General features: G+C 40.4%; 1 protein-coding gene across 2 annotated transcripts; it reads left to right on the forward strand.

Annotated features, from left to right (window-relative positions):
* Positions 1-9817: 9817 nt before the first annotated feature.
* COMMD6 (COMM domain containing 6) lies at positions 9818-25062 on the forward strand. Of its 2 annotated transcripts, none has more exons than XM_079779195.1 (3): positions 9818-9944; positions 19925-20077; positions 23388-25062. In XM_079779195.1, the coding sequence occupies exons 1-3, from the start codon at positions 9888-9890 to the stop codon at positions 23436-23438; spliced, it is 261 nt and encodes an 86-aa protein (XP_079635321.1). In that variant the 5' UTR covers positions 9818-9887; the 3' UTR covers positions 23439-25062. The 2 variants fall into 2 exon arrangements, with proteins under 2 accessions (XP_079635321.1, XP_079635320.1); XM_079779194.1 differs by lacking the exon at positions 9818-9944 and adding an exon at positions 10041-10074.
* The last annotated feature ends 394 nt before the right edge of the window (positions 25063-25456 follow it).

Below are 25456 nucleotides of genomic sequence, written 5' to 3' on the forward strand. Positions count from 1 at the left end.
TCAGGTGTTACACTTAATAGAAACCTTGACATCTCTCATATTTGTTTGATCCCCACCACAGTCTGTAAAGTGGGCAGGGAAGGAGATACGGTTGTCGCCATCTTACAAACAAGGTAAGGGTGGCTTGGAAGGTTAAGCTGTTTCCCAAGGTTGCAGAGTGATTTCAGCCTAGATTTTCTGCAGCCACATCGAGGACTCTTTTCAAAGCAGGAAAGAAACAAGAAGAGCAACATGATGTTCACAAACCAGGGAATGGAACTCAGAAAGCTGGGGGCTGGAGAAGGCTAAACAGGAAATAAGCTGTCAATTATTCTAGGGACAAATCTGCCTCTATTATGGGTCAAGAGTTGAAACATTTTGCCCAACTGGTGTGGCTCTGTGGTTGAGCCTCGACCCATGAACCAAGAGGTCACCGGTTCTATTCCTCATTAGGGCACATGCCAAGGTTGAGGGCTTGATCCCCAGTGGGGGACATGCAGGAGGCAGCCAATTGATGTTTCTATCTCTATCCCTCTCCCTTCCCTTCTCTCTAAAATAAAAAAAAATAAAAATAAAAATAAAAAAATTTTAAAAAGAAAGAGAACAGCATTTGCTATAAAATTTTTTTTAAGAGTTGAAACTTGCTTGTATCTATGATAATGACTTTATTTTTTTATTTTTTTAATATATTTTATTGATTTTGTACAGAGAGGAAGGGATAGGGATAGAGAGCTAGAAACATCGATGAGAGAGAAACATCGACCAGCTGCCTCCTGCACACCCCCCACCGGGGATGTGCCCGCAACCAAGGTACATGCCCTTGACCGGAATCGAACCTGGGACCCTTCAGTCCGCAGGCCGACGTTCTATCCACTGAGCCAAACCGGTTTCGGCATGACTTTATTTTTATTTATTTAATAGAGGCCTGGTGCATGGATTCGTGCACCGGAGGGGTCCCTCAGTCTGGCCTGCAGGTATTGGGCCAAAATCGGCAGTCCAACATCCCCCAGGGATGTAGTAGTGCACAAAGTGGCAGGTGGTGGGGAGGAGCCCAACCCCCGCCGGGCACTGCGCTGCTCCCTCTCATCCTGGCCCTGCTGCGCCTGCCCCCTCCACTGCTAGGTCGTGCTGCCATGGAGGTGGGAGAGGTTCACACAGCAGCTGCGCTCACCGGCTGTGAGCCCAGCGTCTGGCGCTCCTCTGTCAGCTGAGCAGCGCTCACTCTGTGGGAGCGCACTGACCACCAGAGGGCAGCTCCTGCATAGAGAGTCTGCCCCCTGGTGGTCAGTGCGTATCATAGCGACCGGTCAAACAGTCGACTGGTTGCTTAGGGTTTTATATATATTTAGATAAGCTTTACAAGTGCAATTTTAACAAAGTGAAAAGTCTATAGTTGCAACAGCAGTGTCTGAATTCCTCTTAGGAAGGAATTGTCTATTCAGAAAGATTCCATTGATGAGCCACTTAATTGGAGATTGAGGCCTTAGGACACCAGCGTCAGCAGGACACCCAACAACAGGTCATTGCTAAACCTCTCTGCATGATAGAACAACATGAAGAGAGTTGGAGAAGAAAGGAAGAAAGAGAGGAAGAGAGTGAGGGGGTAAATAAAGGAGGTAAGAGTTAGGATCATGAAAAGAAGCCTACGAGAGAGAAATCCTAGAACTTAATGGGAGGTCAAGAAATTTTATTTTCATTGATCAATAATGAGTTTGAACATTTTTTGAAGTTGTAATTGGCTGTTACTTCACGGTCTCCACCCATCCTAAAATTCTTTCTCAAAAGCCAGTTGCATTTATTACCTATTCCCGTACTTCCCAGCCCTTTTCACCACATGATACAGATAAAATTATAATATAAACCATGCAATTTTAATATTGACATATTAATTTTGATGGTTGTCAAAGAATATCAGGGTTTCCCACCATTTCCTACTTGACTAAACTCATAGTTTCATTTTCTCAGCAACTGATGAAAATTCAACAGCTTCTATTCAAAAGCAGCAGGAAGTTCTGGACAATTTGATATTTGATGACTTAACAATAGTACTTGTGCCTCAAAACCTGCTCATTCATCCTAATAAGTTGTTTTTTATATTCTGAGGGATTTGGCAATCTCTTCACCTTAAACTGAAATAAGCAACCCTTTTGATTGTCTATTCAAGACGATCCATCTTATTTTGGAACTGTAAATTATTTGGTTGTTTTGTAAGAAAACCTGGAATTTTGGTCATCCCTGCAATAACCTACATTTGCCTTACTGATACAAGTTTACAACCCACTGTTCTCTTTTCATGCCTATTTCTATATGAGGATAACTTTTTATTATGCCAAATCACAGCCCAATCTTTTCAAAGACATTTTGAATGATAGTTAAACATCATAACACACGGCTAACAATACCCATAGCTCAATAGCAGTGTTGTACAGCTATGACCCAGTTCGTGCATACACATGCAGAAACAACTGAGTCACAACTGCTGCCTGGCTCCCTGTCACTGTAGGAAGCCATCTGATGCAACGTGCGATATGATTTCTGAGACATTAAATGTGGAAAAGTACAAACTGGACAATTGATGAAATGCAGTATTTATATAACACCCGACTTAATCAAATTCAGTTGTCATAGTCCTCCTAACCAGCCCCGGGGATCTTCCGCGTTCAGGCTCCACCCAGCTTTTCCTGGAGCTAGGGGGGCCAGTGTCTCTATGTACCTGTAACTCATTCATGGTGCACCACAGTGACGGCATGCTATCTCAGATTTCTCGTCTTAATAGCAATATATCCAGCTGTCTTCCTGCTGCATGTGTATGTAGCCTGTCATCTGTCTTGAGCCTGCCTTCCATTGACAAACCACCATCTCCAAATAGCCTTTCTGCAGTACTTGGGAACATATCCAGATCTTATATTATTTGTCTACAGGATGGCTTAATAATTCTCCCCACTTGGTCAGAAACAGTGACTACCATAATCTATCAGGCACTTAACCTACTTAGACCTAATTTTTAAAATGAGAGACTCTGTAAGATCTCCCTAAGCCAAAAGTTGAAAACTATGTCCTGTCATGCAGGTTTCAGGTAATTGTGTGAATTGGCCAGGTGGAGTGAAATAAGAACGTGGGGACAGGGACAAAACTGGAACATGTGAGACCAATCTACATGCATTCTCATTCAGTTTCCGATATAATTTTTCCTTTTTTTTTTTTTTTGTTTGTTTGTTTCGTTTTGTTTTAAATATGTGGGTAAGCCAGGTTTGGCGCAGAGGCTAAGAATTTGTGTGTACTCTGCTTTAAGCTCTAAAACCTCTGTGATCCTAGGATCACAAATACTGCTTTATTCCCAGTTCTGCATTTTTGCTTATGCTGCCCACTGATTACCACCACTATCCACCACCCCCACAACATGCACTCAATTATTCACATTCTTGAATAGCCTGAAGCACAAATAGAACATTCAATTAGCCAAAGGCACCTGGGGAGGATTTTAGCAGGTACACTGGGAGTGCTCAATCCCTCTGGAGTTCTCTGAAATCAGACTGCACACTGTAAATTAAAAACAGAGTTTTTTGTTTGCTAGGTGATGTTGCTTAACATTCCTGAACTTCAGTTTTTCTCATGTTTAAAATGGAGATAATGTATGATCCAGAGGCTTCTATTTTATTTTATTTTATTTCATTTTTGTTAATTCTCACCCCAGAATATTTTCCCATTGATTTTAGATAGAGTGGAAAGTAGGAGGGAGGTAAAAAGAGAAGGGGGGAGGAGAGAGAGAGAGAGAGAGAGAGAGAGAGAGAGAGAGGGAGAGAGAGAGAGAAAGAGAGAGAGAGAGAGAGAGAGAGAGAGAGAGAAAGAGAGAGAGAGAGAGAGAGACATCAATTGGTTGCCTCCTGCACTGGCCCCGACCAAGGCTCGGGATCAAACCTGCAACCCAGTTAAGTGCCCTTGATCAGGAGTTGAACCCATGACCTTTTGGTATGAGGGCCAATGCTCTAACCACTGAGAACACCAGCCAGGGTAGAGGTTTCTTTAGAGGATTGACTATCATAATGATGATAATAGGAGCTAGTATTTACAGAGTACTTACTATGTTCAGGAATTTTGCCATGTGCTTTGTATATGTGATCTCATGTAACCTTTCATAAAAACCTTGTGAAACAAATAATAGCCTCATTTGTACAGATTAGAACGCTGAAGTTCAGAAAGGCTACCTTTACTGAAGTCGCACAGCTGAGTGGTAGAAGACAGATTTCAGTTCAGGCCTGTGTGATTCTAAAGCTTCCAGCACATCGCGTGATCCTCCACTGTCATAGTTTCCTACTGCTGCTGGAACAAATTACCACAAACTCTGCAGCTTAAAACATCCCAAATGTATTCCCTTTCAGTCTGAGGATCAGAAGTCTGAAATGGGTTTCACTTGACTAAAGTCAGGGTCTGGGTAGGGCTCTGTTCCTTCTGGAAGCTATATGGGAGAATCCATTTTCTGTTTCCAGCTCCCAGAGGCCGCCTGCTTCGTTGGCTCTTGGCCACCTTCCATCTTCAGAGCCAGCAACGCTGGCTGAATCTTCCTCACATCCCATCCCTGAAAGTTTCTCTGACTTTAACTCTTCTGTTCCCCTATATCTAGGTTACCTGGCAAGGGAGGATTAAGGTTGGGATGGAATTCAGTTTGTTAATCAGGTCTGATTAACAAACTGAATTCCATCCCAACCTTAATCCTCCCTTGCCAGGTAACCTAACATATTCACAGATTCTGGGGATTTGGAAGTTGACATCTGGTGGGGGGGGGGGGGGGGGGCATTATTCTGCTTACTACCGCCATTGATGGTATGGTATGGTATGTTATGTTATGTTGTGGTATGGTATGGTATGGTATGCTATGGTATGGTATGGTAATGTGTTTAGTGGACATCTATTGTTTTTGTTTTCCCAGAATGTTTTCACCCACGTTTTGTTGCATCATCTGCACTTCTCTCTTCTATACGGTACATTTCACTTCTTTTGTTGCTAGTAACTCTGCCAATCACACAATTCTACCTCTTGTGGCCAAAATTATTAATGCATCACCCTAGACTCACTATTGGTCCAAGGAGACAACATATGACCCAAGCAGGAAAATCAGAGTCCCTCTGAGAACTGAGACAGAAGAACAGCTCCCTCTTTCCCCTCGGATCATGAGCTACATAAGCTGTGACCCCAGAGATGACGGTGGTCAAATAGGCATAGGCACACACCCCTCCCCCATAAGCCCATAACGGGGAGAAGCCCAAGAGAATGAAGCCAACAGACAAACAGAAGGCCATGTCACAATTGGGAAAGAGAGATGGGGCCCTTTTGTTCCACCCCTACATTTCAGGGGCCACCCCTGTAAGACAATAATTTCTGATATTTTGCTCAGGCTAGTTTGAGTTGGATTTATATGATTCGGCATCCGAAAGCCCCCAAAACACAAGCTTAGCTTGAACTATTACTTGCTTCATGTGTGTCAATTTTGTTTTCCCCATTCCACTGTAATTCTTGTGAGATCAGAGTTTTTGCCATCGTTCTTGGGACATCCTCCTGCACTTCTGACAGTACCAGGTTTATTATAGGAGCTTCAAAACTATTTTCTTTTTTAAAATATATATTTGCATTGATTTCAGAGGGAGAGATAGATAGAAACATCAATGATGAGAATCATTGATTGGCTGCCTCCTGCACGCCCCCTACTAGGGATAGAGTTTGCTACCTGGGCATGTGCCCCACCTGGAATCAAACAGTGACCTCCTGGTTCATAGGTGGATGCTCAACCACTGAGTCACACCAGTTGGGCTTCAAAACTATTTTCTGATTGCCCAGGCTGGTGTGACTCAATTGGTTGAGCATCATCCTGTGCACCAGGGGCTGGCCGGTTCCATTCCTGGTCCGGGCACATGCCCAGGTTGCTGGCTCAATACCTGGTGTGGGGAATGTGGGAGGAGGCTGACCTATGTTGGGAATGAATGTTTCTCCCTCTCCTTTTCCTTCTCTTTAAAAATCAGTAAAAAATATTTTAAAAGAATTTTCTGATTTATGTGTTCTACTTACATGTCATAAAATAAAAATATAAATAAAACAAAAGTTATGCTTACACATCTTTAATTTTAGCATTATTCTTGACTCTGGTCATAAAAACTATATTTTCCAAGTCTTAAACCTGCACAAAATCTGATATTTTGTAAGATGGAGGTCTTAAAAATAAACAGTTGATCACATGTGTTGCTAGAGTGTCAGGAGCATAAGAACAAGAGTAACAGCAGAGATTGGGCTACACACAACTGACATTTTACTCTCCCCAAATTAGATCAATAGATGTTTACAAAGGGACAGTCATGCCTAATTTAAATTTGTAAAAAATCAAGTTTTAAAGGGAATGCATGAAAAATACAGAGAAATAAAAAAAATTTAACTTTTAAATATATTTCTTTTCATCTTTTGGGGGCATTTTTATATAGTTAAGATTTACATATGTGTGTGTGCATACATGTGGCCTGTGTGTGTTTAGTTGTGTGTGTGTGTGAGTGTGTGTGTGTGTGTGCATACAGCTTTGCATAGAGTACAATTCCCTCCATGGATCATAATCTGATGGCAGCCAAGGGCTACAGAAATATTTCCTGACAAATGAAACGGATGCACTGACCAGAGGGAGGCACCACAGTGTCTTATCTTTCATCAGACTTCCATAGAAAAGAAATGATTTTTCTCATTCAGAGACTGTGTTCCTAAGCTAATTAGTACTTTTAATCAGGTCCAATAACCTTGAGTCCAAAACCTTGGCTATTTTTTTTTCCTTTTTGCATAGATTCTGAGTGCTCCATGGCAGGCACAGTTCTAGGGGATTTACATGTGTTAACTAATGTAGTTCTCCAACAATTATATGAAGGTTGTTTGTGGTAGGCAAAATTTTAAAAGATGTTCCTCCCCCCGAAGATTCTTCTTCCTGGTCATTCAATCAGAGACAATCTAGGCACTGCTCTGAAGGGACTTTTCAGATGAAATTAAGATTATGGACTTTAAGACAGGGAGGTTATCCTGGATTACTTGGGTAAACCCAGTGTCATCATTTGAGACCTTAAAAACGATGTGGTGAAAGAAAGGTGATGCAGAATGGGAGGTCAGAGGGATTCCAAGGGTGCAGAGGACTTGACCTGCCATTACTAGCTTTGAAGATGGAGACAGGGGGCCACAAGACAAGAAATGCAGGTGGCCTCTAGAAGCTGAAGAACCCCCTCCCCCCTCTCCAAAGGCAGCAAGGAGATGGCAGCTGCGTAAAACTGAGTTCTGCCCAAACCTGAAGGTGGTTTCTCCCCCGGAGCCTCAGGGAGGAACAAGGCAGTCCGGCCATTTGACCAGAGCAGTTCTAGATTAGAGGAGACTAAGGAGACACCATAACCAAATGCATCCGGTGGCAGGTTCATTACATTGGTGGGTACAGTTTTCAAGAATATTATTGAGACAACTGAGGAAACTTGCATTTGGCCCATGTGGTAGATAATATTTTATCAGTTTTAAATTTCCTGAGTGTGATAATTGTGATTTTTCAGGAGAATGCCTTTGTTCTTGGGAGATACAAGGACTTAGGGATAATGTGTCATCATTACTATGTACTAGGTGTACCGGGTAATAAATAATGCGGCTTTTTTTTTTCAATAGATGGAGTTACACATATGTTGATATATATGCGATTTGATATGTATGCTATTTTGTTGTATTGACAACAAGCTTCAAAACTTCATATGTCGCCGAGACCGGTTTGGCTCAGTGGATAGAGCGTCGGCCTGCGGACTCAAGGGTCCCAGGTTCGATTCCGGTCAGGGGCATGTACCTTGGTTGCGGGCACATCCCCAGTGGTGGGTGTGCAGGAGGCAGCTGGTCGATGTTTCTCTCTCATCGATGTTTCTAGCTCTCTATCCCTCTCTTCCTCTCTGTAAAAAATCAATAAAATATATATTTTAAAAAAAACTTCATATGTCAAATTTGCTGAAGGTGTTAACATCATAGATATTTTTACACTTAAAAATGTCGAATTTTGTGCCAAAAAAAAAGAGCTTTTGCAGGAAGTTTTAATTCATTACTTTATTTTGAAGGAAAGTGCTGCTGAAAATTATCGTATACATCGGGAAGCTTATGGGGAACATGATCCATCTCAAGATACTTGTGAACGCTGGTTTAAACGCTTTAAAAGTGATGCTTTCGATGTGAAAGACAAAGAATGTCCAGGTCACCCGAAAAAGTTTGAAGACCAACAATTACAAGCATTATTGGATGAAGATGCATGTCAAACTCAAAAACAACTTGCAGAAAGATTAAACATTGCTCAGCAAACAATTTCAGATCGTTTACAAGCAATGGGAAAGATGTTAAGGGAAGGAAAATGGGTGCCAAATCAACTGAACGAAAGACAAATGGAAAACCGGAAAGTCATCAGTAAAATGTTGCTTCAACAGCACGAAAGAAAGTTTTTTTTGCATCGAATTGAGACTGGTGATGAAAAGTGGATTTATTTTGAGAATCCCAAATGCACAAAATCATGGGTTGATGCAGGTCAACCATCAACATCGACTGCAAGGCCAAATCGCTTTGGAAAGAAGACAATGCTCTGTGTTTGGTGGGATCAGGAAGGTGTGGTATGTTATGAGCTTCTAAAACCAGGTGAAACCATTAATACTGATCGCTACCGACAACAAATAATCAATTTGAACCACACTTTGATTGTGAAACGAAAGACATGGCAAAGTAATTTTGCTTCGTAATGACGCACCATCACACACTTCAAAACCAGTTAAAGACACGTTAAAAGATCTTGCCTGGGAAGTATTAACCCACCCGCTGTATTCACCAGACCTTGCTCCTTCAGATGACCACTTGTTCCCATCGATGGCACATACACATTCTGAGCAGCACTTCAAAACAAACAAAGAAGTGGAAAATTGGGTCTCTGAATGGTCTGCCTCAAAACAAGAAAAGTTCTATTGGGACGGTACCCACAAATTACCTGAAAGATGGGGAAATGTGTAGCTAGCGATGGACATTACTTTGAATAAAGAACTTTTGATGTTTCTCCTTGAAATTGTCATGTTTTCTTTGATTACAAAATCTGTCATTATTAACCGGTACACCTAGTATGTAACTAGGGTTAAAGCAAATGTGTAAAAATGTTAAGTGGGTGAATCTAGATGAAGTATATACGTATGTGTATTGAACTATTTGCAACTTTTCTGGGGAAAAAAAAATCAAGTTTTTCAAAATAAAAAGTTGCGGGGGGGAAAAAATCTCTTTGGATATAGAGTGGATTTGCGATGAGTAGGAGGGAAGCGGGAAGCCCAGATGGGGAGCTCTGGCTGCGGTCAGGATGGCAGCGGGGATAAAGCACCCCCCCTTTCCGCCCCCCACCAGCGACCCCTGTGCAGGAAACCCGAGTGACGAAAGCTGATTATTAACGATAGTTCCCACAACTTCTCCCTCGTAAAACGAACTTCTGTGGGGAAGGAGGGCGGCTTTCCAGCCGCTTTCCAATTTGATTAGGATCAATTACTCGCGCAAGCCACTAGCTTGCGCCTGCGCAGAGGGAGCTGTGCCCCCCCCTCATAGGAAGAGTCCACACCTACAGCGTTAATAGGGGGAGACGGCACCCTAAAGTTCTAGGTCCTTCCATAGCAGGGGATAGCCTACATGCTGGGAACCATATTCCTAGAGTAGTTAATTTTTTTCTGAGTGTATTCCTTAAAACTAGTACTTAATTGATGATATGGGTGAGTTACACAAAAATGTTTGCTTGCTGCGCCCCCCCGCCCGATGCGTGCGCCAGGCCACCCGCGCCGGGAAGAGGAAGCGGAAGTGTTGTCGCTCGGGGAGCGTCCACCGGAGTCGGTGGTGCAGAGCCCGGGACCCTTGCCATGGAGGGGTCTAACGAGCCGCTGCTGGATGCTAAGGACAAGGTCAGCCCTGGGCTAGTGGCAGCCGGGGAAGCGGGCTTCTGGCGCGAGAAAGGTCATTCCCTAAATTGCGTTTTCTGCTTCCGTTTCAGGTCACCAACCAGGTGAGTGAGTGGCAGCCCTGCCCGGTCCTCGCTGGCCTCCGTGGGTAAGGGGCGGGCCTTGGGAAGCCGGGGGCGATGCGCCGTGAGCCTTCCCCAGCTTTCCCCCCATCCAAGGCCCGTGTCCGCAAGCCGGTCACCTTCGTCCCCCCACCCTGCATTGCCCCTCATCGCTCCTTCCTCTTTGCACCTGAGATGGTAGCCACTGCCTACTGCCATCGTCATTTAACCTCCCCACCCACCCCAGCCGAAAGAGTACAGAACAAGTATTGTTCTTGATTAGGTTCAATTTATTCGGAATTAGTTACACAGTATTTTTAAATGTTTTTATTGCCTTTTAGAGAGAGGAAGGGAGAGGGGAAGAGAGAGAGAGGAACAGCAATAGGATTGAAACATCCCGCTGAGAACTATCCGTCGGCTGCCTCCTGCACGCCCTCTACTGGGGATTGAGCCCGCAACCCCTGCAGGTGCCGTGACCAGTAATCCAACCAGCAACATCTTGGTGCTTGGGTCCATGCTCAACCACTGAGCACACCGCGGGGCTAGGTACACAATATTTCAGAATGATGATTAAGGGAATAAATTACTAAACTTTACAAAGATAGCACCGCAAACATTTTCTTAGTCTTAAAAACCAGTTATTTTAAGAATGGAGAGTATACCTCTTTAATCTTCCAATGTGTATACAGGGTGTCCCCCAAAAATGTAAACACAGTTTAAGAGCTGATGGTTCCAATTTTTTGTTTTTGTTGTTTTGTTAATCCTCACCCGGGGATATTTTTCCATTGATTTTTAGAAAGAGTGGAAGGGAGGCGGAGGGACACAGAGAAACATTGATGTGAGAGAGAGAGAAATGGATTGGTTGCCCTCCCCACCCCCCCAATACACACCCCCTGACCACAGCCAGGGATGGAGCCTGTAGCTGAGGTACATGCCCTTGACCAGAATCGAACTTGGGACCCTTCAGTTCGCAGGCTGATGCTCTATCTATTGAGCCATGCTGGCTAGGGTTGATAGCTCAATTTTGAAAATGAAATGTATTTTAATAAACACTGCCTTTATAATTATTCAGAGTGTGTGTATGCAATTTTTTGGGACACCCTATATATTTATACTAAGAATAAGAATTTGAATTCTTAGGTATATCTTAATCCTGTTTCTTTGTTACAAGTGTTCTTGTCCTATTTTAGCTAATAAACTGTTTTTAGACAAATAACTTATAAAACACTTCCCAGAAGAAGAGTACTAAAAATATATTGTTTTAGGTCAAGAGTCACCCAGGTCCATTCAAAATACTATAAGAGATGAAATAAGAAAGAATGAGAATACAAGGGGCTGAGAGATGACCATTGACTGCTCTGTGTCATTTGTCTCCAATTGATCTTGCTGTTTGTTGTTTTTGAGGATTCCTGGGTGGTAGGGAGAACTCAGAGAGATAGTAACCAACACTCTTGTCTGGCTTTGCTCAGAGTTACTGGGTTAGTGCACTTTGATTCAGTCTTTCATAACTCATTTTATCCATTCACTTACACTGAATCATCTTTATTGGAGTAAGATATCTTGAAACTGAATCATACTAGATTATAAGGTTTTAAAAGTGGAACCTTTTTATTGGGAGGGGAGTGCTGTTTTTTAAAACAACACAAATTTATTATCTTACTGTTCTGGAGGTCAGGAATCCAAAATTAGTGTTGTAGGACTGACAACCAAGGTGTTGGCAGGGCTGTGTCCCTCTGGAGGCTCTTGGGGAGAATCTGTTTTCTTGCCTTTCCAGCTAGAGGCTGCTCACAGTCCTTGGCTTGTGAGTTCTGCCTCCATCTTCCAAGCACATCATTCTAACGTCTGCTTCTGTTGTCGCTTCTCTTTCTGCTACCATCATCATTATGTTACCTTCTCTGACTCTGACTCTCCTGCCTCCCTGTTAAAAGGACTTTGTGATTACATTGGGCCCACATGGATAATCCAGGAAACACTTCGCCTCAGGATTCTTAATTTAGTCATATCTACAAAGTCTGAGATTCAAACTCATGTCTGTCTGACTTTAGAATCTGTGCTTATTAAATTTAACAAACCATGGTGCTATATTGCCCAACACTAGAGGTCTAAGAGTATCTATTCACATTCTGATATTTGGAATCATTTTTGAAGTAATTCGTGACTCTTATATAGATGTCTAATAGAACTCTTCATAGATGAATGATTGTTCCTATTGCTGCCACATTTTATTTTCTTGCCAGTTTTATGGTATAAGTTAAATATGTTGTATTGACACAATATCTAGTGCCATTTTCCCTCTTCCTATATATAAGAAATAATGACTTAAATTTTGTACAGTGTATATAGTGCTTCATAAATGTGTGACTGTTTTTGTTCTATGTATTGTGTTGGACGTACCAGCTGCCCCAAAGGCAATTGTAGTACAGTGAGTGGGGGAGAGAAACACACCCACAGATGACTAGTATACACAGCAAAATGTTCTAAGTGCTAGGCTATAAGAAGTGACACAGAACATTCATAGGAAGGCTGAGTAAACCAGGAAAGACTTCACAGAATGGGTATAATATGAGAGGAGTTTTGAATTTTAAGATGTTTGAGAGTTGAATGCCAAGAGGCACGAACAGCATAAGGAAAGCTGTAAAGGTTGAAAGTTCATTTAAAGAAGGGATGCAGTTTGATTACCAGTGGGAAAGCTCTTCAGGATTTCCATGACATGACTTTAGTGCTAGGTAAATGGTTGGTAACTAGCTCTTGGGCAGCAGACTTTACAGGTTTGGACCAGTTGTATTAGATTTTGTTAATTTATAAGCAGTGTTTGGAGTCTACTCTGGATTGGAGCTGAGAAAGACTAGAGAAGAAACTAATTCAGTAAAATTCAAGGCAAGATTTTAAAAATGGGCTTTCAGGAGGTTTCTAACAGTGAAATTAGGAAGAAGGGAATAAATGCCAGTGGCGTTGACAAATAAAATCTTGAGTATAGCAATTCATACATGTTTTGAGTAAGGGGGAGAGAAAAATCAAAGTTGACTACAGTTCAAATGTGAGACACTAGGAAAGTGGGGACCATCAGTAGAAATGAAATGAGGATGAAAAACATTTTTGAGAAAGATGATATGTTTGGCGTTGCTGGGCAGTTGCACTATTAGTGAATGTGTTTAATGGGAAAGATTTTATTTTTTTTGTATTATTTTTACTGGGTGTATTAACATCTAGGAGGTAACTGGTTACCTGTAATATTTTTTGGTTATTTGTATTTGCTAAACTTTCTATAAACTAATGTAGTTCAGATTATATAGTTATGAGAATACATTTTTGGTAAATCATAGATCATAAAAAGCTTATTGATAGTTATTTTCTGACAGTTGCTCTACTTTAGTTATCTATTGCTGCATAACAAACTACCCAAAACTTAGTTAATTGAAACACTATTTAATTATCTCTTAGGACTCTGTGGGTTAACTGGGGTTAGCTGAGTTGTAGTTTCTCCTCCCTGTCATTTCAGCCAGAGCTTTAGTCATCCAGGAGCCTAATTGGGCCGGAAGTCAAGAGGACTCACTCACATGGCTCAGTGATGACCTTGGCTGAGAGCTCAGCTAGAGCTGTTCATGGGAGTGACTTGGTTCTCCTTCACATGGCTGTCCACATCATGGTGGCTGGGTTCCAAAAGGGAGAGCCCCAAGAGCCGCGTTCCAAGAAGAAGGAGATAGACACTTCCGATTCTCCCAAGGCCCATGCTTGAGGATTCCAGAAAGCCTCTGCTGCCATATTCTGCAGGTCAAAGCAATCACAGGGACAGCTCGGGTTCATGCAGAGGGAAAATAAGCTCTCTCTTTTTTTCTTTTTAAACATGTGTTTATTGATTTCAGAGAGGAAGGGAGAGGGAGAGAGAAATAGGAAGATCAGTGATGATAGAGAATTGTTGATGGGCTGTCTCCTGCATGCTGCCTAATGGGAACTGAGCCTGATCCATAATTGAACTGATTACCTCTTGGTTCATGGGTCGATGGCTCAACCACTGAGCCACATCGGCCGGCTAAGCTCCATTTCTTGATGTGAGGAGCATCATGTACATATACCAATTTTTAGAAGCTATCTTTGGAGACTAACAGAAGTTCTAAACATATTAACTCAATAAATATTTATTAGAACATTCACTTTGTACCAGGTATTACTCAGTAGATTCAGTACTAAACTAGGTTGATTATGCTCCTGCTCTCTTGAAGGTTGCATTTCCTTTGGGAGACAGTTGATAAATAAATAAACATGATAATTTCAGATGATGATAAGTGCTATTAGGAAAATAGAGCAAAGTATAGAGAAAGGTCCCATTAAACAAGATAAGGGAAGCTGGTAACTTAGCAAATGTTTACTTGAGCTAGAGCCAATATGAATTCTCCAGTAGAAATTGCTAATCACTCATGCCTTAATCAATTTCCACATATATGTTAATATAAGTCTAACAGTACTGTCCAATAGAACTTTTTGCAATGGTGGAAATGTTCTATAATGGCACTGTCTGTTGTGGTAGCACTAGCCTCAAGTGACACTTGAGCACTTGATATACAGCTAGTGCAACTGAGGAACTGAACTTTTTATTCTGTTTATTTTTAATTCATTTAAATAGTCACATTTGGCTAGTGGCTGCTGTATTGGACAGCTCAGGTCTACCATGTAGAAGATGCTAAATCCCAGTCTACTTTCTTGATCTACTAGAACTTAGTTTAATTCCAAATAGTAATCATGTTGCAGGTAGGTATAACAAAAAGTGTGCAGAGTATGGAATCAGGCAAATTTGGTTGGGAATACCAGCTCTGCTAGTTTTGTGTCCTTGGATGAGTTGTTTAATCAGTCATTTCCTCATAGCACTTTTGAGAGAGATTAATGTGTGCAGAACACTTAACATTCTTTCCATTTGAAAACTTCAATTTAAAAGGAAGAGAACATAAAAATGTATATTTTGTGACTCTAGCTATAAAAATTACATACAGATAAAGATTTGAAATGGGGGCACAGGAATAAGAAAATAGTTTTTAGGATGGAGTTGTGCATGATTATTTTTCTAATTTTCTCCTGTGTTGTGTTTTGAAAAATAAAAATGAAATTTAAACCGAAATGGTCATCAATTTTATCTTCATCAATTTTACCTTTTACTTTACATTTGTTTTCTGACTATTTTTCTTCTATATATTCATTTTACTTCTAGATGTTTTTTTCCTTACTAACTTTTTTCTTTGTAAATTATTTTCTTCATTCTATAAGAATTTTAAGGCTACATTACTTCATTCTTAATATTCTCCATAGTAATAAGTGTGCTCTGTTTTGATTTTTTTTTTTTTAAATATCCTATGCAGTTAATTTTTATTTAAGGCTAAACTACATTTTTTTTTAGGTTTGCTTTTAATTTTCATTTAAGTGTTCAGTTTAGAATTTGGGAAATTCTCATCTCATAAACCTAACCCCAGCTTTCTTTAACCCATGAATACTAACTTGGCACAATGAGTGTCTGAATGGCAGCTCTCATTTTCTCACCTGCCAGTTTCACCATTGTAATGGTCCGTGGATTCCAACATTGTTTTCCTTAATTGCTTTTCTGCATGAGATAATTCAGACTTTTATTTCAGACTTTGAGAGTCACATAAGCAATATTTTACTCTACCATTTTACTATGGACAATAAAAAATGGAACTTCTTACCCCAAAGAGTTGTATAGGATGAATACGTTTAAAATGGATCCATTTATATTTTTGGACATCACCATTGAACTGATATAAAATATCTGTCTCTAATCATGAACCCCCTTGAATTGTGTTCTTGGATTTTTAGCCACTTATTGAACATTTTTATTTAGGTGTTCCTTCTCACTTCTTGGTAATACCTTTGTACCTAAAATATGTTAAGTCCTGGTTGATACATGATATCAGAATTCTCCCAGTCATCTGGGCTCAAATTTTTATAGTTGTTTTTCTTTGATACCTTCCATAACTGTGTAGATAATCATCAGTACCTCGTGATTCATTCTTTAGAGGTTCAGCTCAATCTTACTTGTCACCACCTTCGCTCAGGCATTTAAAATTTATACTTGGATTATTGTATTTTGCTGCCACCAGATGACTTTTTAAATCAATACACTATTTAATACCATTTTTTGTGAGTCCTTATTGCCTACAGGAAAAGTTTAAATGACTTATATGATATGTTGCTTTCCATAATAAGGTAGAGCATCTGACAGTATTTTGAAAACCTCTGAAAACTCATATAATTTGTAAAGAATTAGTGGCCTCTTGATCACCTTTCTTGGCTTTATTTTCCAAACTTCCTTACAAAAGCCTTCCAGTTTACGACAGGAAATATGTTCTTCCTTAACCAGATTTATTTTTCTTTTTATCTCTGGTTGGTTCAGCTTATTATTTATTAGGCACTTATTCTTTGGTAGGTGTGTATTTATGAAATTTATAAATAAGCCACATTTTTCTCTCAATTTCAGTTCTTTTTATTCTTCAAACTGAGTTTAAAGTTATCCCTTCTGTAACATTTTCTCTTGATCACCCAGGCCTACAGTAACTTTCTCTTTTCAACCAGGAACTCACTGACTTATATCCCACTCTGCTATATGTGCAAAATCACATATATACAAAACATATAGACAGGTTAATGAATTATTTTAACTTTTCCAGTTTTATTGAGATATAATTGACATAGAGCACTGTATGTAAGCTTAAGGTACACCACATAATGACTCCACATACAGATACTGTGAAATGATCACCACAGTAAATTTAGTTAGCCTTCATCTCATACTATCTAATAAAAGAGTGATATGCAAATTGACTGTCACTCCAACACACAAGATGGCCATCTCCATGTGGTCAAAGATGGCCGCCCCCATGTGGACACAAGATGGCCAGCAGGGGAGGGCAGTTGTGGGTGATCAGGTCAGCAGGGGAGGGCAGTTGAGAGGGACCCAGGCCTACAGGGGAGGGCAGTTGGGGAGGACCAGGCCTTCAGGGGAGGGCAGTTGGGGGAACCAGATGAGCAGGGGAGAGCAGTTAGGGGCCAACAGGGGAGGGCAGTTAGAGGTGACCAGGCCTGCAGGAGAGGGCAGTTGGGGGGGAACCAGGCCTGCAGGGGAGGGCATTTTGGTGGAACCAGGCCTGCAGAGGAGGGCAGTTGAGGGTGACCAGGCCAGCAGGGGAGGACAGTTAGGGGTGACCAGGCCTGCAGGGGAGGGCAGTTGGGGGTGACCAGGCTTGCAGGGGAGGATAGTTAGGGGTGACCAGGCCTGCAGGAGAGGGCAGTTGGGGGAGACCAGGCCTGCAGGGGGGACAGTTATGGGTGACTAGGCTGGCAGGGGAGGGCAGTTAGGGGTGACCAGGCCAGCAGGGGAGGGCAGTTAGGGGCAATTGGGCTGGCAGGGGAGCAGTTAGGCATTGATTAGGCTGACAGGGGAGTGGTTAGGGGGTGAACAAGCTGGCAGGCAGAAGCAATTAGGGGCAACCAGGCAGGCAGGCAGGCGAGCCGTTGGGAGCCAGCAGTCCTGGATTGTAAGAGGGATGTCCCAGATTAGAGAGGGTGCAGGCTGGGCTGAGGGACACACACATCAGGCCTCTAGCAAAGTTATAAAAAGAAGAGAGTAATTTAAATTTGAGTATCTGTGTAACTACAATCAAAACTCAAGAAATGGAGCATTACCAGTCCTGGAAGTCTAACCACATGCCCCTCGCCAATCAAACCTCTTCCTTCCTTCCTATCCTTTTGTGATAATCATATTGTCACTTCTCATAGTTTTGCCATCTAGTTTTGCATTCCTAAACTGTTATATTTCCTGTTTCTCAAGTTAAGTGAATTAATCACATAATTTTACTCGTTTCAGCATTTTGGGTGTTAAGTGTAGCGGAAGTTCATTCATTTTCATTGCTGCATTTCATTGACCATTCTAATATTGATGTACATTTGAGTTATTTATAATTTAGGGCTATTATGAATAAAGCTACCAGAAACATTCTGATATCCTGTGTACATATGCACAAGTTTTTCTAGGCTGTATTCATAGTTGAATCTCTGGATTGCAAGGCGTGCATAATTTTAGCTTTCCTAGGTAAAGCCATTTTTTCCAAAAGATTGGCCCAATTTAGACTCCCATCAACAGCATATGACACATCTTTTTTTCCTAATACTTAGAATTGTCAGACTTAAAATTTTGCCATTTTGGTAGGTGTGTAGTGGTATTGGTATTTCATTGTGGTTTAAAATTGCATTTCCCTGTGCCCCTTTTATATGTTTATTCATTGGTAGTTCTTTTGTTATATACCTACTATCTTTTTCTATTTTTGTGTGGGATGCTTTTATTAAAAATGTACATATACAGTCTTTTTACTTATTAAATACATTAACCTTTTATGAGCACCAACCTGACCTTAATGCTGTAGCTGATTGGTCCAAAGCCAGTCAAGGAAATTTTGGTCCTCACACCAATCCCACCTTTTAAAGAGAGAAAGTTATTAACAAGCAAAGCTTTTACACAGTAAGCATTAATTTGGTAGCAAAAGGTATCTGTCAGTAGACAAGTATTTTTTGTGAGCGCCTGCTAATTCATCCACTCATGGCCTTATATTTTATTTATTTTTTTAAAAATATTTTTATTGATTTCAGAGAGGAAAGGAGAGGGAGAGAGAGAGAGAAACATCAATGATGAGAGAGAATCATTATTGAGCCAGGAACCCGGGCATGTGCCCTGACCGGGAATTGAACCATGACCTCTTGGTTCATAGGTCGATGCTCAACCACTGAGCAACACTGGTTGAGCCAGGGTCATATATTTTAGAGTCATTATTAAGAGCTGCATTTATCCAACCTTGTTTTATGCCATAGCAACACCGAACAATCATTGACAGGAATTAGCTAAAAAGTACTGAGGCAGCCAGTAGTCAATAAGCATGTAATCTTTGGAGTCAAACAGACTTTGGTCCAAGTTCTGATTCTAAAATATGTGACCTTGTGCACATTATCCAGGCTATCTAAAATTCACTTGTGTGTCATCTGCAAAATGGAAATAATAGCCTATAGTGTTATGATTCGGTGAGGCATTTAAACATTTAAACTGCATGGCACATCACCTGGCAGGTGTCCATCAACAATGGTGATGAAATCTAAAACCACCTATCACCCAGTATTTATGCTAATGCAAGATTTCAGGTCGAGGACCATGGTGAGGAAAGAAACTGGAATGGTTCCCATGTGTGCCTCAATCAAATAGGAAGAGGGTATATAACTCATCTTCCATTTTAGGACTTTTAGGTTGTGGAATGGGGGAAGGCATACATAATAGGAAAGAGTAAGAGACAGTCCAGAGCATTTGGAGCCCCCTTGAATGCAGAAGCAAAATGAAAGGAAAACTAGTACTGCCACATCTTCCTTCTACTTTCATTACACACTTTGTGGAGATTTTTGTTTTTGTTTTTCCTTTTGTGATTATGACAGTCTTTTTTATTTTTTATTCAGAGAGGGAGAGAGAGAGAGAGATAGAAACATCAATGATGAGAGAGAATCATCGATTGGCTGCCTCCTGCACGCCCCCTACTGGGGGTGGGGTGGGGATCTAACCCTCAACCCAGACATGTGCCCTTGGCGGGAATCGAACCTGGGACCCTTTAGTCTGCAGGCAGACACTCTATCCACTGAGCCAAACCGACTAGGGCACAGTATTGTTTTCTAACTCTTTTTATGTTCCTTATTGCTTCTCCATTTTCATTTGGTAGTTGTTCCTCCAGCAATATTAAGATAAAGATATTTTCTTTTAGTATGATTGACAAAAGTTGAATGTGAGAGCAGTAAAATTAAATAAATATCTGAATTCAGAGCAATATTATTACCAATGTATTGTTTTGTACTGTTTCCTTACAGCTTGTAGATTTTCAGTGGAAACTGGGTATGGCTGTGAGCTCAGACAGTTGCAGATCACTTAAGTATCCTTATGTTGCAGTGATGCTAAAAGTGGCAGATCATTCAGGCCAAGTAAAGACCAAGTCTTTTGAAATGACAATTCCACAGTTTCAGGTTTGTAATTTAATTCAGTCATTTGTAGCTCATTGTTCTGTCATTGCTGCTTAACATTATGTATAAAATCTTTCTTAAGGGGGAATATTAATTGTTTTTATTTACAGTTGTTTTGATGTGATTTCTGTTTATTAGTATACAAAATCTGAATTTGTTTTCTCTGGGAATTTGATAAGTTGTTTTCAATATAATATGCTGAATTTGTATACTATGACATTTGATCACTTTCACAGTACTCTTCTGTAATATATTTAGAAAGTTTTCATTTCTCTGGCAGGATATTTACTTTGCTTTTAACTGTTTTATTCTTTTTAAGTTTAATATTTGAGAATGATAAGCTAAATGAATCTTATTTTGAATAGTGTTAACCTTGAATCTTCTAATTATGCTTATAAAAAGCAGATCAGAACACTAGTACTTGATGATTAGTTCTGTTAGCTAGAGATTTGAGTATCTGAATAGTTTATATTTGGAGTCCTGTTAGTCATATTAGCATTCTATCTGTTTTCCATAGGAAGCAAGAAAAAAGAGGGTAGATGAGAAATTACATTTTTTTTAAAATGTACATACAGGGAAATGTGTTGTCATTAACTAATATAACTGGCCTTAGGGTTTTGTTTTGTTTTGTTTTTTATTTCAAGCTATGTGAATAGAGAGGAATCTTCACAGCAGTTAGTACTCGTAAGAAAAACCTCTCATAAGCCACTTTTGAGTTTTTCTGATACTTTTCCCCCCTCAGATTTATTAAGGTATAATTGACAAAAATTGTATATAAGGTATACAAGGCGATATTTTGGATATATACACATTGTGAAATGATTACCACAAGCTAATTAAAATACGTCACCTCACTTAATGTGTGTCTGCGTGGTGAGAACACTTAAGATCTGCTCTCCTGGCAAATTTCAAGCATATAACACATTATTATTAACTGTAGTCACCTTGATGTACATTATGTCTCCAAAACTTACTCGTCTTATAACTAAAAGTTTGTAATTTGACAAGCATTTCCACATTTTCCCCACTCCCATTCCTGGTAACCAGTCTACTCTCTTTTACTATGAGTTTCAAGTTTTCAGATTGCATATATAAATGAAAGCATGCAATATTTGTCTTTCTGTGTCTTCTAGCTTGTAGGTTCATTCATGTTGTCAAAATAGCAGAATTTCCTTCTTTCTAAGGTTGAATAGTATTCTGTTGTGTATGTATGTGTGTGTGTGTGTGTGTGTGTGTGTGTGTGTGTGTGTGTGTATATATATATTTATATGTGACATTTTTTTATCCCTTTATCTGTCATCACACACTTAGGTTGCTTCTATACGTTGGTTATGGTGAATAACGCTGCAATGAACGTAGGAGTGCAGATAGGTCTTTGAGATAGTGATTTTATTTCCTTTGGAACAGAAGTAGGGTTGCTGGACCATGTGGTAGCTCTATTTTACAAATTACATTTTAAGGTTTTTTCCTCCTTTTGATTTCTTTCTTTTAAAACTGATATCTCTGCTTTAGGACAAAAAATAATGGTCACAAGTTCAGCATTAATAATGCTAATTAATATCTTAAAGGAATTAGGAATTCATTAAAAAGGAAATAAATGTAGTATATTGTGATATGTGAGTAGCCTTCAACTGAATATAAGAACCCCTTCAATTTCAAAAAATATAGATTTCAGTTCTTTTCATAATTCAGAATCTTGGTCTAACTCTTAATTTTCTGTGTAGCCTTTATGTGCTCTGATCCACCTGCAGGATTTTTTTTTTCTCATAGGAAAAACACACACAAATGGGGCAACTCTTTTAAATTAGTTTTTACATGGCTTAACATCTAATAAGGAAAACAGAGCCTGTTAATCAAATTACAGGACTGAAACCTTGGCAACATTCTTTGAGCTTTCAGTTTATATCTTTTTTTGTAGCTGAAATTTTGACCTTGATTTTTACAGAGAGAAGGGAGAGGGAGTGAAAGAGAGAGAGAAACATTGATATGAGTGTGAAACATCAATCAGCTGCCTCCTGCATGAACCTTTCTACCAGGATCCGGGCCCACAACCTAGGCATGTACTCTGACTGGGAATCGAACAGGCAACCTATCAGTGCATAGAGTAGGCCCAGCCAACTGAACCACACCAGCCAGGGCCATCTATATAATAAAAGCCTAAGCCACTGTTACGGCAGAACCACCACAACAACTGGTTGCTATGATGCACACTGACCATCAGGGGGCAGATGCTCAATGCAGGAGCTGCTCCCTGGTGGTCAGTGTGCTCCCACAGGGGGAGTGCTGCTCAGCCAGAAGCCAGGTTCACTACTGGCGAGTGCAGCAGCAGTAGCAGGGGCCTCTCCCGCCTCCATTGTAGGCAGGCAGTAAGGAGCAAGGGGTCCCGGACTGTGAGAGCCCCAGACTGTGAGAGGGATGTCTGACTGCCGGCTTAGGTCCCCAGGGATCTGACCTAAGCCAGCATTCAGACATCGCCTGAGGGGTCCTGGACTGAGAGCGCTCAGGCTGGGCTGAGGGGACCCCAATCCCCCCAGTGCACGAATTTTGTGTACCAGGCCTCTAGTCAGTATATATTTTGAAAGAAATAGTCACATCCTTCTTTATTCCATAATCAATTTATGTATACATTAAAACAAAATACACTCTTAAGTACCAGTAGAGAGTTAAAACTAAAAAAGAAGGAAAAGGCAAATGTGTAAATCAGTTTTGCTGAGGTTAAATTTTAAATTTGCCTCCCTACTTCCCGGCAGGTTGAAGAGAAGGAAGACAGAATATGTTTGATCCCTTTCTTATCTGAATTTGAAAAAAGAAGATGACTTCTACAGGAGAACTATCAGACTAGCTCAATTTTTAAATGAAAGAAAAATAAGCTTCTACCATTGAAGCCGTTGTCAATGTTGGATCTCTCTTACTGCAATTGAACCCATATCTGAAACAAAACAGCCCCTGTCACCCTGAAATACAGTTTTTCACTAGATGTAAAATGATTTGAGGCCTGGGAACCAACCTGTCATTTTTTGTTATTTTAATCTTCAGTGTCTAAGACAGTGCTGGCTAGTTAATAAATCTTTCTGGTGTGATCTCAAAAGAACTTTCTTGTGTACTTTTTGAAAAGTTTAGTTATGTGCTAGTTATTCAACTCTGCAATATTTTTGCTTATAGTACCAAATTATGCCTCTTTTTTTCCTCAGAGTAACCTTCAATAATAGTTCAGAATATCACATTCAAATATAATCTTAATGTTATATAGCCTCTGGTGGTCAGATATTATTACCTCTGAAAGCAAAATTAACATTATTTTTCTCCTTTCCAGAATTTCTACAGACAGTTCAAGGAAATTGCTGCAATTATTGAAACTGTGTGAAAACTGATTACTTGGTTGGTAAATTGCTACCATCGTTCTAAAATCATGGACTTCACTTTCTGCAATATAACTGCATGAGGATCAGATGACTTTTTTATTGAAAGAAAACTGTACTTTTGTTTTTCCATTTTTTTAATAATAAAAAAATTAGACAAACAGGAATCAGATAAGAGGTGATCAGTGCACTTATAGATGTGAATGTACTAAAAGCCACTGAATTTGTTATCAGCAGAAGTGCAGTTCTTGGGGTGTCATGGGGAAAATAAATTTCCTGAGGCCCCCTCGGGAGGATGGGGTTTCATGGAAAACTTTATGATGTAAAATTCAGGGGCTTCTCCTCCAAGGTCCCATCCACCACGGAAAAAGTCTAGTCATATCTTCAGCAGGGCCAGGGTGAAGGCCACCGCCCAGAGTTTCCACTCCAAATGAAAATCCAGTCCAGGCCAGCATCTGGCTAGCTGAGCCCATGTTCCCGGCTGCACTTTGTTGCTTGTGGGGCCTGCACTGCCCTGAGCACTGTGGCTATGGAGAGGAAATAGGCATGTGCACAGGCCAGTGCAGGTCATGGAGCAAGAGATCAAGAGGAAATAAGGAGCACAAGAGAGAGGGAACTCTGTCTGAGGATTTTATCCTTCCAGGATTTTGTGTGCTTGCAGTGGCTCCGCCCTCCTAGCAAAATTATCTTTTTTTCAGGCTAGACTGGCAGGCAAGCTTCTTCCCTACATCACTCTGACTTCACTGCACATGTGCCATGTCCCCCTTTCTTGAGTACTTTCCCCCAGTGATCTGCAGGGAACCGACAGGTGATTCCCTGGGGAAGGTGAAGCTGTAGCTTCCTGGTGAAGCTGCCCAGATGCCCATACTTATAATGTCTGGCCTCCTCTCTGTTCGTTTCCTGTTATTAACTAGCTAGTTGTGACAACAAATTGAACACTTTAAAGGGGGAACTCAGTGGTATGTGAATTACATATCAATAACAATGAAGGAAAACATTGAGAAGGATGACATTACTTTATAAATTCAATAACACAATGTTCAATTACTATAAAAGCAATCAGTGAGAAGAGTGAGTTTGCTCTCAAACGTTTGAAATCAGGTTAGGATTGACCATTGTTTCCTTATATTAGCCAAACATTCAGTTATTTCTGTTATTAATTTTTATAGAAAGTTCAAATACATGCCCAGAGATAGATAAGTTTTATTCTGAGTTCTGTTTACAACTGAGTAAACGTGTTAGTAAAGTTAACATTTTACACGATCTTTGTTGAATTGATAAACCAATTGTTAAAGTTTTTTATATGAAGCCACAGCAATCAACACATATGGCATTGCTTAGGAATGGGCAAATAGATCACTGAAATAGACTAGGTGGCCTACAAATAGATCAAGACATTTTGGACAAGGATGGTATTTCAGCTAGGTGGGAAAATGTGATTATTTAATAAATGATACTAGCAGTTACAATATTTGCAAAAATAAATTCCAGATTAATGAATTAAATAGAAAAGATAAAAATTAGAAGTCTTAGAGAATATTTATGTTAACTAAGGCTTGGGAAGATAGAAACCCCATAGCTATAATATAAAGCATATTTATTTGAAAATAAAATTTTTTTTTAAAATTTCTTTATTGATTAAGGTGTCACATATTTGTCCTCATCCCCCCATTCCCCTCCCACACCCCTCCCCATGGATGCCCCAACCCCCTGTTGAACTTAACCATTGGTTAGGCTCTTATGCATGCACACAAGACCTTTGGTTGATCTCTCCCTTCTCCCCCCACCCTCCCCTATCCTCCCTCTGAGGCCCGATAGTCCGATCGATGCCTCCTTGTTTCTGGTTCTGTTCTTGTTCATCAGTCCATGTTGTTCATCATTTCCCCTAGATGAGCGAAATCATGTGTCACTAGAGATATACTTATAAGAATTGAATGTGCGACGAGCAATAATAGTTATGCTGACAGGCAAATGAATCAGTCTGTAGTGAGTTTCTTTCTGGACCAACAGTTCTTTTGAGACC

This window comes from Cnephaeus nilssonii, assembly GCF_951640355.1.
Source record: "Cnephaeus nilssonii genome assembly, chromosome: 8".
NCBI classification, from domain to species: Eukaryota; Metazoa; Chordata; class Mammalia; order Chiroptera; family Vespertilionidae; genus Cnephaeus; species Cnephaeus nilssonii.

Bases quoted from the DNA above. Each gene is read 5' to 3' on its own strand.
- COMMD6 (XM_079779195.1), top strand. From the start codon at position 9,888: ATGGAGGGGTCTAACGAGCCGCTGCTGGATGCTAAGGACAAGGTCAGC. The intron at 9,945-19,924 runs GTGGCAGCCGGG...GTTTCCTTACAG, and splicing joins ACAAGGTCAGCCCTGGGCTA to CTTGTAGATTTTCAGTGGAA. The intron at 20,078-23,387 runs GTTTGTAATTTA...TCTCCTTTCCAG, and splicing joins TGACAATTCCACAGTTTCAG to AATTTCTACAGACAGTTCAA.